Source organism: Drosophila ficusphila, unplaced genomic scaffold (genome assembly GCF_018152265.1).
Source record: "Drosophila ficusphila isolate 14025-0441.05 unplaced genomic scaffold, ASM1815226v1 contig_198, whole genome shotgun sequence".
Classification (NCBI taxonomy): domain Eukaryota; kingdom Metazoa; phylum Arthropoda; class Insecta; order Diptera; family Drosophilidae; genus Drosophila; species Drosophila ficusphila.
In genome coordinates this window covers 6,382,500-6,399,301 of record NW_025064092.1, presented here as the reverse complement: position 1 = coordinate 6,399,301, position 16,802 = coordinate 6,382,500, and the positions used below count along the sequence as shown (strand labels likewise).

The following is a 16,802-nucleotide window of genomic DNA, read 5'->3' as shown; positions in this document are numbered from 1 at the left end:
GCAGCGGCACTCTGCCTTTTCCCTTTCCCTCTACTGTCCACCTTGGTTTTCTTGGCCCAAACACGACGATATATGTGGCCAAAAGTGAAGCAAAACATTTTGGCAAAAGCTAGAGCCTTGAAACTATAAAAACCAAGTTACATCTTGAGTGAAATTTTTTTATATTCGATTTCGTTTGGAAATAAAAACATAGTTCGAGATGAGAAATTTATTACTAGGTTATTTTTAATTATTCATTTATTTATAACTAGGTTATACATAGCTTGCTAATGGCCCAAAAATGTTGAACAAGCTAACAACCGTGGATATAAATAAAAAAAAAAAATCACAGAGTGCAAAACTAACTACAATTTTTTTTTATTTAATTGAGATATAAGCATAAAACTAATTTTAAACCTTAAATCATTGAAAATAGTGCTACAAATGTGGCTTAATAGTAAAGCAACAAATTTTGGCAAAAGATCGTTCCTTTAAACCAAAAAAAACTAAGTAACATGTTGAAGTCGATTGTTTTTTTTAAATAATTGATTAAAAATCTATCGGATTAAAAGTTTTATAAAGTGGATTGAAATATTAATACTCTAACATTTCTATTTATTGCTAGCCGATTTTGACTATCTTCCGGCCAAACAAATCCTGCTAATATAAGCAAAATATTTTAAACAAAACCAAAAACCTATTAAAAACCTGTGCAAAATAAAGAGCCATGTTCCTAAGAGCATTGAATTGGCTTTACTCCCCCATATAGTTCAGGTTTAGTGCCATTCATGACTTTCAATTAAATATTACCAAAGTTGCCTCTTTCCATTTGAAGCTTTTACCAGACACGCCCCAAACGTTTTGCCATTATTATAATTTCCATAATTTCAATTTATATTTCGTTTTAATTCGCGCCCCTTGTTTTGTTTCACTTTGGCGGGGATAACTTTCTTTAAACTTTTCCCGATTCGCGTACGGAATATGGAATAAGCCATCGCAATATCGGCGGATGGGCGACATGTAGATGGCAATTCCGATTCCAATTCAAATTGAATATGCTCTTTGGCACTTACATAACAATTCGCCCCCGCTGGGCGAATGGCGAACTAAACATAAACACCGGCATAAAACGTTGTTTATAGGAACGTGCCGGGAATGCCTAAAATTCCCCAAAAGCGAAACTTGCAAAAGCACTGGGATACACAGAAGAAAATAAAGGGTGAGTTACTCTATCTAAATTGAGTTGTTAAATAAAAAAGTTTAACAACCAGTAAAGTTTTTTCAACTGTGAAAGTGGATGACAGTGAATGAAGGTAGTGAACTTTATTGCCACCCTTTTACTCTAATGATTTTCTCGCGGTGTAGGGATGGCATTACAAAAAAACGAAGATGCGGAAGCGGGGTTAAGGCCAGAAAATTCAGCTCAATTGGAATGCAGTTTTGATGGCCCAAAGAGATTTGGCTCGCTGCCGCTTGCCATCGATTATGAAAGCCGAAACGAAGCCAAAGACCCGGTTAGTGTGTAATGGTCACTTAAGTCCGTTGTCCGCTGTTTGCTGTCCGCTTACCTGATGCCAACGTTGCGTATACGCGATACGTGATCGTCATAAATTAATTCGCTCATTTCATTACACGGCGCGTAATTGAAAGCGCATTTCACACGATTGAAAGTTGTCTGCTGGCCGAGTATTAGACCCATAAAGTGACCCCAAACTGGGCTCCGTACGGAATAATGGCCATAACTTGTCCTTTTCCTTCTGCATTCCTATTTTCCGGAATAGGTTTTCATGTGTATTTGTGTCTATGTGTCTATGTGTGTGTGCGTGGGTATCTATGCCCACATTTGGCGCGTGTTTTCTCCATTAAAGTTGACTTTTCCGAATGAAATGCTTGTCGTTTTACGATTACCCTCCATAAGCCATCAAAATAAACAGCGCAAATTATGCAAAGAGAGAGAGAGAGAGAGAGAAGGAAAAGGAAAGAGAAAGAGGAGAAAGGGAAAGAAGAAAGGAGGAGACCCAAAAAGAGATGAACACAAATGGAGACAAACTGGAAGTGGAGCTCGCAAGTCAAGTAAATCCAGCCAGCTGCTAAATAACGCCACTTAATCATTTTACTGGGTCACAGGTCACGGGTGGACGCTTCAACCGAAACCGTATTCCGTTTTCCGTATTCCACAGTCCGTATTCCATAGTCCCTATTCCATAGTCCGCTGTCCGGAGTCCGCAATCCGGAGGCTGAGTCAGCGGCCCCGCGCTGAACTTTTGAACTCGCGCACTGACCCTATTTTTTTGACCCGACCCGTGGACCCCCTTTCCCCCAAATCCCCTTCATCCCCCTTGGGGCAAACCGAAAGGCTCCCCGCTGGCGCGTATTATTTTCGGTGCCCAGCTCTGCATTTGCACGGATTTTTATTGAGGTGCGTGCCACCCCAGGACCCAGGATCACAGAAGCACACTAAAAAAAAACTAAGCCTATTGAAAGAAAAATGAGAGATGGCCTAAAAAATTTATATATGTTCATATTATAGCAAACGCAAGCACTGAATATGAAATTATATTTATGATACTACATATTTAAGAATAAAATTACGTAGTTTACATATATGATAGTAAATCTCCTATTACTAAAAAAGGAGGAAACAAAAAAGGTTTTAAAAATGATATTGACTTCTCAGAGTCCGTAAAATTTTGTGGTATTTAGAAACATTTTTGTATTGAACAAAAAAAATTCCAAAATGTATTTTCTTAACACATTTTAAAAAGAAAACTCCTTTATACTTTAAGATTAAAAAAAAATAATTATATTATAATTTTTAAATAACAGGTTGAATTGGCATGTGCTTTAAATGTTTAAATAACATAATATAAATAATCCCGCATTTTACCAAAAATAGAGTTTATTAATATTTATAAATCTATTTTACAAACCCACTTACATCGCTTGCAGCTCAGCGAACTACATAACCGTACCGTGCAGCATTTTCTCGCTGTGTAGGCTTACCTAAGACCCATGGGATGGAGCTGAAAAAAAAGGGATTTGATGGCCTTTGCTGATGGACAACTCCCAAATAAAACGCTGTCAATGAGAGATTTGCTTTTGTGTGTGTTCAACTCACATAAAATTTGTTTTTATTAGTTTTTGCTCACACCACTGCACCACCGAACCACCGCACCACCGAACCACCACAACAAACAGCCAGCGGAGCGGCAGAGAAAAAATGAACTTATATCTAGACACACGCACGGACAGTTGCACAAATAGGGATTGGTTATATATAACTTTATATATCTAGTCGGGATCAGGATCGGGATCGGGATCTCAATCGGGATCTGAATCGGGATCGGATGCCCAACAAGTTGAATCTGTATTTTTGGAATCCTGATGATTCCGCAAAGTTTGTGTTTTTTTTTCTTAAATTCTTCGGCGCAATTCTTTGGGGCTCAGAAGAATTGCCCTGACTTACAGCTATAACTTTAATGGTTTATTCCGATTTTGTAATTGGTATTTTGAGTTTGGTTCAACATTCAATAAACTTTGCATTTGATTTGGTAATATTCAATATGTCTTAGCATATGTCTAGTGTATATATCGTACTGTATATAACCATATATGTATGTATGTAGCTTGGGAAAGTTTAAAAACACTGGCAACCTTTTTCTTTTTTTGCCGCCCATCAAAGTTAGCAAACATTTAAAAGACATATATATATATATTATATATCTAAGAGTGTTTGTGTGTGTGTGTGTGTGTGTTTGTGTTTATCATTTCCATTTTGTTGGCACAGTTTTCATTTTCAATTCTTCGATCTCTAAACTGCGATCTGTGATCCCTAAACTCTGTGATCTGCGATCAGCGATCGGTAATCAACAATCATTAGTCAACAACCAGTTGGGCGAAGTATTCCAATAACTCATTCTATATATATCTATATATATATATATGTATTTGTATTCAGTAAATCTTAAGCAATTAGTTGTAAATGTATCTGTATCTCTGCATTTGCAGAGTTGCTTACACAATTATTTAGTTTCTCTTTTCGATGAGCAACTGCCTTTTTGTTTAGACACCAATAAAAAAAAAAAAGGATATAACCCCAACCCGCGTGACCCTACGTAAAAAATACAGCTCCCTTTTGCAAATTGTCCTACTTAAACACTTAGCTCCTCAGCTGCACAACTCATCGGAAAATTCCGTAATCGTAACCGTAACCGTAAAGCTTTTCGTTTCGTTTTGTTCGCCATTACTGCAGTTTTTCTTTTTTGTTTTTTCCTCCATGGGGTTTCTCTTGTTCTTTTTTTTTTCCTACCTATTTTAAAAAAAAATACAAAAAAAAAGCCAAACATCCTTACAGTTCGGCGAAAATGTTCTCCCTGAAATCCAATTCCGGATGCGCCGAATGCGAGGAGGAGCCATGCCCGTAATCGTAGTCCCGCGACGAGGACTTCATTGAACTCCGGCCGGAGACGCCGGAACCGGAGCTGAAGCTCGCATTCCGCGGACTACTCCGCCGCATCCGTCCCTCGATTACGGCCATCTTGTTCAGCGGCTGCGTGGGATCCAGTTCGCAGAAGGCGCCGGCAATTAGATCGGTGCCGTTCAGCGAATTGAAGCTGTCCCGCTTTGAGTTCCGTCCCCCGGCCACGCCCCCGCCGCCATGCTGACCACCATGATGACCACCGGCATGGTGGTGCTGATGGTGGTGCTGGTGGTGGTGGTGACCCGAACCGGAACCGGAACTCTTGCGGCTCAACCGATTGCGACTGTATTGATACTGATAGGCGGGAACGACGGAGGCGGCGGCGGCGGCTGCGGTGGCACCATTCGGTGGCATCGAACCAGGTGGCAGATTCTGGGAGCCACCGGGTGTATAGCTATCGTAGAAGTCCGGCGGCACCACCTCCTCCTCCTCGCGCACCTCGTCCAAATGCTGGGGCGGCAACGTTTCATCCTGCGGCGGAATCCGCTCGCCAACGCTCTCCAAAGTCGAGGAGCACAGGCTGTACTCCGTGGAGAGGGATTGCGATTGCGAGAGGCTGCTCAGTGGATCGCTGCCGGGAAGGACAAGTGCCAAGGTGCCTCCATCTCCGCCCCGCTTGCCCTTCGGCGAACGCTGGGCGTAGAGCTTCTCGATGTCCGGCAATTGGCGACGTCCCTTGTCCCGCTCCCTCTCCCTTTCCCTCTCCCGCTGGAGCATCTCCTGGATGTCCATGCTGCGCTCCCGCTCCAGCTGGTCCATGATCTCCAGATCCCGGTCCAAGGTGCTCGACGAGAAGGTGCTGCTGCTGCACTCGCTGAAGGAGACGTCCTTGTGGCGGATGCTAACGCTACCCGATCCTGGCCAGCGTTGCGCCGCCGGCACCATCATGCTGCTCACCACGGAGCTCTCCTCGCCGTCGCCATAGTTACTAGTGCCACTATCATCCGGGATGAGTACTCCGTTTCCATTTCCGCTTCCGTTTCCCAATCCCGTGGCATTCAAGCTGCCGCTTCCATTGCAAAAAGTCGAGGCAGTCACATTGGACAGGCAATCGGCAGCGGAGAGTTTGCCCTGCCGCTGGCTGGGATTCGTCCTGCTGCGATTGCTGTTGTTACTGCTGCTGCCTCCGCCTCCTCCTCCTCCTCCTGGTTGCTTTCGGTGGGCATGGCCAGTGGCCGCATGACCCACACCATCGGAAATGATGTTGATCTTCACGTCGTGCTTCTTGCCGCGCACATCTTTGCCCAGATTGTTGACCACTCCAGCATCTCCTGCTCCCCGACCGCCTGCTCTTTGCCGCTCCCTCTCCCTGTCCCTTTCCCTCTCGCCCGATCTGTCCTTTCCCTGGCGATAGGGTGCTCCCGTGTAGCGATCTCCGCCCGATGAGGATCCGTGGGACGGCAAGCGCACCTCTCGCTCGTGACCTCGCAACTTGGAGGCCTGCTTGTGCGAATCGGCGGGTTGGTGGCCACTCGTGGCATTCGAGGCCTCGTCCTTCTCGATGGAATCCTCCCGGGAACTGCCACCTCCTCCGGATCCTCCGCCGGCATCGCTGCGCCGCTGCGACTTGGATTTGCGCTTCGAGGAGAGCCGGAAGTAGCCCCTCAGTCGCTCGCGTTCCTCTCTAAAAGGTAGAGAAAAATCAAAGGTATGCAGGATAAAGAAATTGTGAGGCAAATATAATGCATGAAATGTTTTATGTTTACTTTAAATTTTTAAGATGAGAATACTTCACCACACTTTAAATATGTTAAGCCTCATTTCGAAAATGTCATTATTATAATGAAGAATAAGAGCAAGTGAAAAAGGAATTGACTGTAATTAGATTTATGTAGGTATCTAATATCCGATATCCATTGTCACATTTTAAGGGCGGGTGCTTCCCCTGCAGAATTTATATTATATTTTGACATAAGCACGTTAGGTCACTTAGCCTTTTTCTTTAATTTATAATTTTAAAAAAATTTTTTACTTGCATTTTATTATTAAATATTGAGTTGATTTGGAATTTGCTTCAATTAAAATGAAATGATGGTATTTGGTTTTCAGAATCTGCCAATTTGGATTTCCAAATGGTATTTGTATTTTAAATATTCCTACCCTTCGCACGTTTCTTTTATACATTCGTTATTGTCATATGATTATAATGACAAATTGTTTCCTTTATTAATAATATACAATAATATTAAAGAACTGAATCAAGTTCTAAATTCCATTAAAGATTTAAGTTCTAAAATGTTTATACTCTCGTTATCCTAAACTCTTAACTGGTTCCCTTTTTTTAGGCCTTACTTACCTTGGTAAAATCTGCGATGCGTAGATGCAGGGAAAGATGACAGTGGGCAAAAATGCCATCCACACGAACATTAAGTAGGTGAAGTCGAAGTGCTTGGTGTTCTCGTAGGTCTCCTCCAGGGAGAGCCTGGCGAACCGGAGGATCATCAGGGGGCACATGCAGACCACCTGGGTGGCGGCCATGCTCCCAAAGTTCCGTTGCTTCCGCTTCTCCCGATGGACGTCCAGCTCGGCGCTGTACAAGTCGTAGGAGCGGGCCGAATTACCGCCCCCATTGCTCAGTCCTGCCACGCCCCCGCCGCTCAGCGTTCGCGGCTCCACCGATGAAGTGGATGAGTTCCTACAAAGGTAATTCGATTTCATAATATATTTTAAGCCACATAAATATGAAATATGAGAAAGAAATATGAAATAAATAAAACACATTTCCCAACTACAAAACTAATTCCCAATTGATTCCCAATTTAAGCCTTCAAAATGTTTGTTTTAGCCAATTATGCAAATAAAATTTAAATTCGAAATTTGATATGTTCTTAAGCCAAAAAATGATGCGGATCGTTTTTACATTTTTATTTGTTTGTATTGATTTGGTATTTAAAATTTAAAAAAACGACAAGAAAAGTGTGTGTATTTTTCTAAATTTCCATGGTTTTGGTTTTTTGCCAAGACAACAAAATTTATTGTCATCAAGTCAGGCATATCAGCCTGAAAAACCTAAGTTTTCAAACATTAACCCACAAAGCAGTTCGTTGCGAGTTCTATAATTTTGATAAAGCATTCAAAGTTTACACATTTTTATAAACTCCAAACATTTTCAAAGTTCATTAACTTCTCAATCAAACTGGTAAAAAATGGTAGCAAAGATTCTTGAAGTCCAATAAAAAGGGCGGAAAAGTAACTTAAGAAATTAAAACTCGTTAGGGAACAGACGCCAAAGGAACGATGGCTCATTAGCGGCGGCCAAGGGGTTGAGATGCTCCGCCGGTTGAATGATGGCGCATCGGGTTACTTGGACAGCTCAAGCTGATTGGTAAATCACCGAATTAATCAGCCCAATTAGCAGACAGGCAGCCAGCCAGCCAGCCAGCCAGGCAGCTTAATATTTCATCTAAATCACGGCGGGAAACTCACCTCTGCCGCATTCGAACATCCGCGCGATGCTCGTACATCATGACGGCGAATGGTCCGTCGGGCGGACGGAGCTCCTGGGAGGTGCGGATGTACAGGTAGGACAGCAGGATGGCCGGACCGCAGTACCTGCAAATCGAAACGGGGTCAGCCACTTACGCCATCACCGGAAGTCCTTTTTCCGGATGCCACCACACTCACATTAGCAGGAAGAGACCGCGAGTGTACTCCTGCATGTCGTCCATCAGGTTCACCACGCACAATCCGATTCCCGAGAGCTGCGGCATATAGTCCTGAAATAATATAAATATAAAAAAATTATAAATTAAAAAAGTTCCTTAACTTAGAAATCTTTCGATGTTAAGTAATACAAATCAACAACAGGAAAAATGGTTTTATTTTTCGCATCCCTAATAAAACTGCATTCAAAATTTTTCATTTCATGTAAGGTTTTTCCAAGGTTTTGATGGTTTCCGGCATACCTAGTAATTTTAATCCAATTTGAAAGTGGCATATCTTTAAACCTTTCTGATGAAATTCCAAAGCGTTCTTTGTTTAACTTTTTTGGCGATAATATACAAAAAAATTAATAGAAAACTCGTCATATCTTCGATGTTGTTTGGCACAATTTTTTCGAAATTGATGATGACTGCAGGGGAATAGACATCGGATTCGCAAAGCTAGTGTTTTTTTGTGTATTATTTTAAACCACTTATTCATAGTTCCTTTGCTGTCCTATTTTTGACCCAAATACTTAAGCGAGGAGCATAACAATCGCATCTACTAAATAATTGATTTGATTTTTCAGTCTTTGAAGAAGCCGTTTAGCCAACAATCGTTTTACATTTTTAAAATCGGGGTTAGCAGAGCAACTTAGCCAGAGTTCATTGACTGACATTTGGGATCGATGGTTGGTATTTCCAGTGGTCGAACTATCCCATTGATTTTATAATTACACCCTGGGGCTTTTGGGTGGGAAAAACAAGGGGATGTTCGTAAAAAAGTCGAATGGGGCATGCCCCCTAATGTCGAATGTCTAATGTCTGCTTCGGTCATTCGATTGCCATGCTAAAAGCTTCGATTGAGTCAACTTGTCTGCCAATTCAGGTGTACGTAACACCGTCAACAATCGCGCCTCCAGAGCGACCTCGACTTTGGCCCTGACCTCGGTGAGTTTACATGCCACTTGCCACTTGCCACATGCCACATGCCGCATGCCGCACACTCCTCTGTTACCCGGAATCGCTGAGATTGCGTCGTAATTGTAATTACACATGAATTCGCGCGTAGCGAAAAGTTTTTCGGATAGCGAAGGAAATTAAACAAAGGGCGGAAATGAATTTATGGCCGCATCCAAGTTATTTTCTCATTAAACAGCTCCGCAGGATGGCAGCTGTGTATCTGTGTATCTCAGGTGGCCGGACAAACCGGATATCCTTGGCCAAGTGGGCTTAAATCCTGACCAAGGGAAGACTCCACCTTGGCTTTCATCAATCATGCGAATCATCGGTCAGCCAACCAGGTGCGATTCAAAGAGAAGAAACCCGCTTTTGTGTGGTGCTGCATAATTATTCCGCTGAAAGAGTTGGCCAAACAAACTCGGGAAACTCTCGTCGAAGTTTCCTTATTTTCTGTAGCTTTTTTCCACCCCCTCCCTCTTTTTACTTGGCATATAATTTAGAATGTTACACACATGGAGGAAGAAGCTGAAGGGCACTCGTAACTGATTTTGTATGAATAACTATTAAAAAGTTTGCGATCCCCTCGACAGCAGGCGTCGCCCAGCCACGCCCACAAATCCGCCCCCCTCGAAGGCGGTTGAAACTTGGTCCCAAACTTTTAAATCAAATCTCGAACTAAAGTTGAAGGGGCGGGGGAGATTCTGCCGGGGAAAAGTTTTTCATTCGACGAGTGCCCGAAATTGTAATGAAACCGTTCACAAGCAAATCGCGCCGCGCCCGCTCCTTTTGGCCCACAGTCATTTGGGTAATGAACTGTTAGCGCTGTACAATCTGGCCAACAAATCTGTTTTGAATACTTTGCCCACTGCGCACAGTCAAATGCAAATAAACGACAACAGTCGTCAAGGGGTGCGGGAGGGGGGCAAATGGGGTACTGAGGTGGGTGCACTCGAAGAAAAAAGAAAGTCCGTGGAACTCCCATTGCGGAAATGGAGGAATAATTAAGGATACAAAGGGGAGTTTTTATTTATTAATAATTTAATTACTGTCTCTCGATTTAATTGTTAACTTCTTGAATTAAAATTTGTATAAAACCCATTTCACATCAAGTTTATAAACAAAAAAATTTTACATCCATAAATGACTGTAAAACAAATATAAGTAACTACTGTAAAATAAATACAATAAATGGAGTTTAAAAAAATAATGTACTTTAAGTACTTTTCAATTGTAAAATATTTTTTAAAAGATTTTTAATCGAATGAACTTGTTAAGCTATTTTTTGGTCAGTTGAGAGAATAAACTAAAGAATATATTTTTATTTTTAAATAATTTTTACTATTTATTTTAAAACCAAAGCAATGGATTCAAGCACTTAATAAACATAAAATATGTCCTACTTTTATAACCCAAAAGTTTTTAAGCTTTGTATTTATTTATTCTTTTTATATTTAGTGCATCCTTAGTTATTGTTTTTTATATCCCCAGATTTGCTAATATCTGCATATATCTGCATATACACATACATTCTTTTTAAAAATTCAAAGAATACAATATTTCCATTGTAATTATCGAATGTTAATGGCCAAATGGCGAAGATTTCTTGTCAATATTTTTCAGTTATGGTAATTGGAAAACTTTTTAATGAGTTTCAAGTTGGGACGACGAGCGAAGCCGTCTTGTTTTTCTTCCTGTGCACTGCTGTGGGAAACCGCTTTGCAGGGGGGAAAGGGGACGGGGAAAAGGGGGAGTGGGAGGGGGAAAAAAATCAGGGGGCGACCGGAAGCTGCACGCAATTTAACGAGTCCTGAGGGCGTCTTGCGAAGGATTCCCAGGATGGATACGGTTATGGGCGAAACGGCCTTGACGTTTGCCAGCTCCTTCTGGATGCGGCGTTCTCATTTCGGCGATTTGTGGTGTGTCGTCCTTGCCTGATTTTATGGACATCCTTCGCCCGTGCTCATCATCTCCTGCCTCGTTTCCGCTTTATGGACGCCAAAGGAAGCCGAAAAGGATACCTTCTTCTGCACAGCTCCCTCTCTCTCAAATTATGATTACCTCTGGCAGGGGGTAATGCAATTGATTTTGATTCGTGCTGGGCACAAATCAATTTGAGCGCTGGCCGTAAACACTTTATGGCTGGAAGATGCCGGCCCAGACTTGTTGGCCAACAAGTGGCCGGCCCATTAAATTGGCTCGCATTATTGGGGCTTTCGCCCCCGCATAAAGATATTTACAATTTGGCGCGCGCGTTGCAAAATAATTTATCGATTCAATTGGATGGCAAAGGGGGACTTGGATTCTCGGATTCCCGGTAACCAGTGGCAAAACTTCCACATTAATAACAATTTATTTCCGTCTTGCCAGCACAGAAAGCAGAAAGCCACATTCCACAGACTCCTGGCCCACAAAACAAATTGCAACCGACGGAGCCTGCAGAAGTATTATCATTCCCACTGTCGCAGTTTTGACTTTGACGAATTGCTGCTCGAGTGTAAAAAAAAAAAAAAAAAAAAAAACAAAAAGCGGAAAACAAGAAATAGGTCTTGGGTTTTTGACTGAGACTCTGGTTATTGGATGATGGCGAGCTGGAAATGAAAAGCACTTAATAATAATTTACAAGCGGCAAATGCTGGAAAAGCGAGAAGAAGTTGGCCCAAAAATAGAGACGGATATTGATCCGGGAAAATCAGGAAAAACAACACGAGCAGATGGAACTATTTTCCACCAGCTTCGGTAGCCTTGGAGCTCAAGTTTTCCGTTCACTTCCACCTGTTGGGTAAGTTTTTTTTTCTTCATTCTCCCTCACTTTATTGTTTGGCCCTCATGCGATTGGAAAAATTTCTTTGAAATTTGATGTCCTTGGCTTTTTTTTTTTTGCAGATACCCACGCAGGGAAAATGAAACATAACAATCGTGAGCAGGGCGATGGAAAAAATTGAGAAAAACTCTCAATTGTCTGCCTCAGATGTTGGCATTATTTACATATATTTATCAAAGCGATAATTGAATCGAAACGTTGCCCCTCACACACGTCTTAATTAAAAGAAAACAGCTGAAGGGAAGGGGAAAACCGGGGAGGAAAAATTGCGTTTAAAACGGCGCAAGGGGAATGCTTACCTACCAATAATCTGAGTTTCAAATTGTCGAAAAATTGCTCCTAATGGATGGCGGAAAAGCGGAAAAGCAGAAGGAGCGGAAGAGACAATGCATAATTAAAAGCAGAATTTCGTAATTTAAATAATAAGAAAACAATGAACAGACAAAGTGGAATGGGTGAGGGATTATAATGTAAACAGTGGAGGGCAGAGCCCAAAGGTTAGGCCTTTTTTAAAGGGGGGCTTACAAGAAAATGGGGAAAGGGCAGTGAGGGGAAGGGAGGGGGAGTCCCAAAAAGACACTGCCGGACTTAATGGCCGTAAAATGCTGGCCAAGCGACCAGACGAGGTCACTGTAAAAACACACATTGAGTGGGCTGACCAAAAACCGTACCGGGATCAAGACCCGGCGACCACGACGGACACGGACAACGGACAACGGACAGCCATACGGACAGGGACACCGACAGGGAAAAGGACATGGACAGAGAAAGGGACAGAGAAGGATACCCGGACCCGGCATGTGTTGCGCTCTGCGAGCTTACGATAATAACACAATTATGTACTTACATAATTAAAGTCGTAAAGTGCGCAAAAACCCGCAGCAACAAGAGCTTACATACACAACACACATTTCCTATGCACTGAACAACCAAATGAGGGGAAGGAATTTTTTATAAAGTGTTTGCAGTTGTTTGAGAAAAGAAAATAAAATGATTGTAGTTCATGGTGCTAGTTTTCTGATTCGCTTGCTTTGCACTTTTTATTAATCTTAATTTTGAATATTTGCCTGTTTTGCAGGACAATTATTATACCTTTTTTTATTATTCTATTTTTTATATATTTTTTATATAAATGCAATCACGGCGCAATGGCGCAATTTAAAAAGGATTTAATCTGAATTTAAAACACTTTTTCTCCGTGCATTGCCACAAGGATATGGGCAGTGTTTCAGACTTTGGTTTTGATTTTGCCCAAGCAGCGCAGGTTAGTCCCTCGTTTTTTTATTTTGTTGTGTGTTTTAAGTGACAGAGGAAAATGCAAACGAAGTGGAAAGCGAGGAAAATGACCCGGCGAGTGGAAGTGGGAATGGGAAATGGGAAATGGGAGATGGTGGAGGGAAGGAAGAGCGGTGTCCGATCGGAGGAATCCGCTTGGATTGGCCAAAGATGGCTGTGGGATAACGAACGGTTCGCTCCGCTTGGGGAAAATCAGGAAATCAGTTGGAAATGTAGTCAAGACTGGATTGCATGCCCCACTCGGCTCGTTCCGCTCCGCCTTTATGCGTGCTTACTCGCATTCCCCCCCAGCCAGCCCCATTTTCCCGAAGTTTTCCCAGCTTTTTCCACCGCACCTCGAGCATCGCCTTGCATTTGATGTTATTAATATTTTATGCTTATGCGCATAACAACAATGGAACGCAGACTGCCGACAGAAAATATCCACTTTGTTCAGATATAATGGGTAAGTGTGTATATACTATATATGTGGGTGTTGTGTGTGTGTTTCGGCAAGTACACATGCATATATGTATGTACTTAGGATAAGAATACAATTGCCAAAAAAAAAAAGAAAAGGAAACACATACTCTTAGCCTTCTTACGAGTGCGTTTGGCACTTGAAACTTTTGTTGCCTTTGTCGTTGTTGAATTCTAATTTCGAGACGATGAGAGATTTTTTCAGGGGGAAGGGGGCAGGTGGGTGGTGGGTGGTGTTAGCTCCCAATAACCCCCCAACCCCCTTAAATCGGACTGCTGAACTTTTGGACTTCCTCAGCTCGTTTGTCTCGCATGGCCAAGTGATTTAGGGCCGTAAGCTGCTTACCACACAACAAAAACAACAAAACCAGAAAAAATATATGTGAGGTGTCTTCTTCACTGCGTTCCAAACTTCTGACCGAAATTATAATATCCTCTGCAAGGGTATAAGAACAACTACAAAAGTAAAGACAACCAGTCGATTGAACACGGGTGGAAAAGCCTTTTCTGCAGGAGCGTAACTTTGGGAAAACACAACTCGATTGATGCGACCGCACAACAATTTGAGGATCCACAGCGGGACTTTAAAGTGAGCACTTGGCAACTGTGAGGCACCACCCAAGCACCACCCAAAAATACCACCCAATAACCACCCAAGCACTCAATAACCCACCCACGCACACATGGAACACTGGCGGAGAGCACATAAATATTATAACGAAATTTGAGCTGCCATTTTACGGCCCCTCGAAGGCAGAAATTTGACATCCTCCAGTGGTTGGGTGGTTCAGTGGTGCCAGGCCGCTAGGGTGGCTCAACGAGTTTCAAATACCTCGAGTACAATAAATATACTTAGATCAAAGGCCAAGGCATATTTCAAACTAATTGTTTAAATGGGAATTTCAGTGTTTTATAAAAAAATGTGTTGCTACATTTTGTAGCCACTTTTAAAGTGAAACTGTAATTAATATTATTAATAATAAGTTTCAGGTGCACTCAACCTTCATATAGGTTATTTAACATATTTAAAAAAATTCCATTTTTAATACATATATTTAAAATACACAAATCAAATTTACAAATGTCTTCCAGTTTTCAATTGGAATTTCTTTAAGGTTTGAAAGTTTATAAAAATTCGAAATGTACTTAAACATATGGCTTAAATAAAATAGTAAATCTTTAAATTTCAACAAAATGGTTCTCTGCGTGTTTCCTTTTATTTTCCCAATATTCTTTATTTGCTTTCATTGGAAAATAAGTAAGATAACCCCCCTCGCGATTGGCTCCACTTTTGCCGTCTGCTGCCTGCCGTCAGCCGCTGTCTTTTCGCTGAATTTGTTGATATTGTTATTTCACAATATGTAAAACGTTTACCAGGAATTCGACGGAGCATCAAACCACCTTTCACCTGAACTTTTGAGGGGGGAGCAGGAAGAAAGTGGGGGACAAAGGTGAGACTGCTTTCGCCACCTGTACTGTTTTTGCATTGGGAATTTGTCAGAGTCGTTTGCTATTTGTTAACCCCTGCCACAGTCCATTGTCGAAACCCCAGACCCTTAAAAACCGAGTCCCCCTGCCCCAAGCTTGCCTTTTGGCCGCCTTGCCCCATTATCAATGTCATTAGTTGCCACGCCAGCTGTTGCTCCTTGGCGGTCCTTTCTGAGAGGGGTGATAAAAATTGATTGCCGCACGGGCGATTGCAGCACGCATAAAAGAGTCCTGCTTTTGATTCTGCTTCTTCTTCTGCTTCTGCTCCTGCTTCACTGGCTTATTGCTCCAGTGATCCTGGGTGGTCATTGCCACGCAATTTGCAGTGGCAACAGCACTCCTCGTTGGCCAACATCATCGCTGGCCATTAAAATTCCGTTAAACGAAACGAAACTGAAAATGAGAATCAACATTGGCGTTTGGCCACTTGCAGTGCAAATCTCACGATTCACCAATAAGAATTTTATGCCCCACCATGTGACTGTGGAGTGATGATCGAATGGAGAGTGGAAGGGGGAGTGGGAGGGGGAGGAGTGGGTGGCGTGGCCTTGGTTGGGTGGTGCACCAATGCCCCCGCTGTGTTGACTGTATGTTTGGCTTCACTTTCAGTGTGAATTGCTGTGGAAATGAATTTACGTCTGCCTGCTTAATAATTGAAAATGCCAATCAGCAAAAGCAGAAGGGAAAAAGAGGGTCCTGAAGGTTCCCTGGCAACCCTACACGCCAAAGGACCCTCCTCAGAAGCCAACATAAAAAATAAACAGAACAGAAAATAAAAAATGCAGCAAGCTAAACTTTTATGTAATCAGGTTATCCAATTAAAAAGTGGAGAAACATTTCTATAAAAATTCTATTTGCATAAATCAGCGAATGCAAGGAAACACTTTGGGGGAAAAAGGTTTTGAGAATTTAAAATATATTTAGTTTTGAGTGAGAAGATCCATATTTCTTTTTAGTAATTATGTTTTGCTTAAATACATTTTGTTTGTTTTGCAAATTGTACCAATTAACCAATAAACTATATATTCAGGTAAATATTTTCCATTAGATAAACCTTATTAAGGTGTAATAAATATAAAGGGTATTTTTACAATTCAAAACCCTGTTCAAACTACAAGCAGATGCACCTGTTAAACCAAAATAGAAGAGCTCTCTCCAATTGGCAAGCAGTTTTCATCCGAAATCAAAATCCAACGTTTATGTTTCTGACCTCTTGACAAGCTTAAAACTGCAGTTTGGGTGAATTTGGCAACCCTTCACCTTCGATTGCGGTCAGCATTTGAGTCCTTGAAGCAAAGCAGCCAAGATAGAATTCCTGTTCGATTCGCTCGCTCCGATGATTGATTGATTGATTGATGGACGTGGATGTGTCAATGTTTTGTACATCGCTTCCATTCGCTGATCAAGTTTGAAATGACCGAGCAGCTGCAGTTGGGGCTGCAGATGGCGGAGATGCCACTGGGGAGCCACAATGTCCTGCCACGGCTGACATCCTTGTCCTCATTCGACCCCACAGGACACAGCAACTAATTTGCCCCGACAATGGAGCAATTTGCATTGCTCGTTGTGACCTGGCAAATGGCAATTTAATAAGCCCCACACACGCACACTCAACGATCCTGGGGAAAAGGATAAAAGGGGGCGTGCACTGTAGAGGGGGAGGGGGCGTGGCTGA

The 16,802-nt window shown here is 42.2% G+C and overlaps 1 protein-coding gene across 1 annotated transcript in view; it reads right to left on the bottom strand.

Moving 5' to 3' along the window:
* Window positions 1-3,108: 3,108 nt before the first annotated feature.
* LOC108088711 overlaps window positions 3,109-16,802 on the bottom strand; it is a 46,345-nt gene continuing 32,651 nt past the window's right edge. The window contains exons 4-7 of the mRNA XM_017186655.2: window positions 8,084-8,175; window positions 7,886-8,011; window positions 6,756-7,094; window positions 3,109-6,083 (exon numbers count right to left, since the gene is read on the bottom strand). Of these exons, the coding sequence (XP_017042144.1) occupies window positions 4,328-6,083; window positions 6,756-7,094; window positions 7,886-8,011; window positions 8,084-8,175 (2,313 nt within the window). The 3' untranslated portion in view covers window positions 3,109-4,327. The remainder of the gene's footprint in view (window positions 6,084-6,755; window positions 7,095-7,885; window positions 8,012-8,083; window positions 8,176-16,802) is intronic.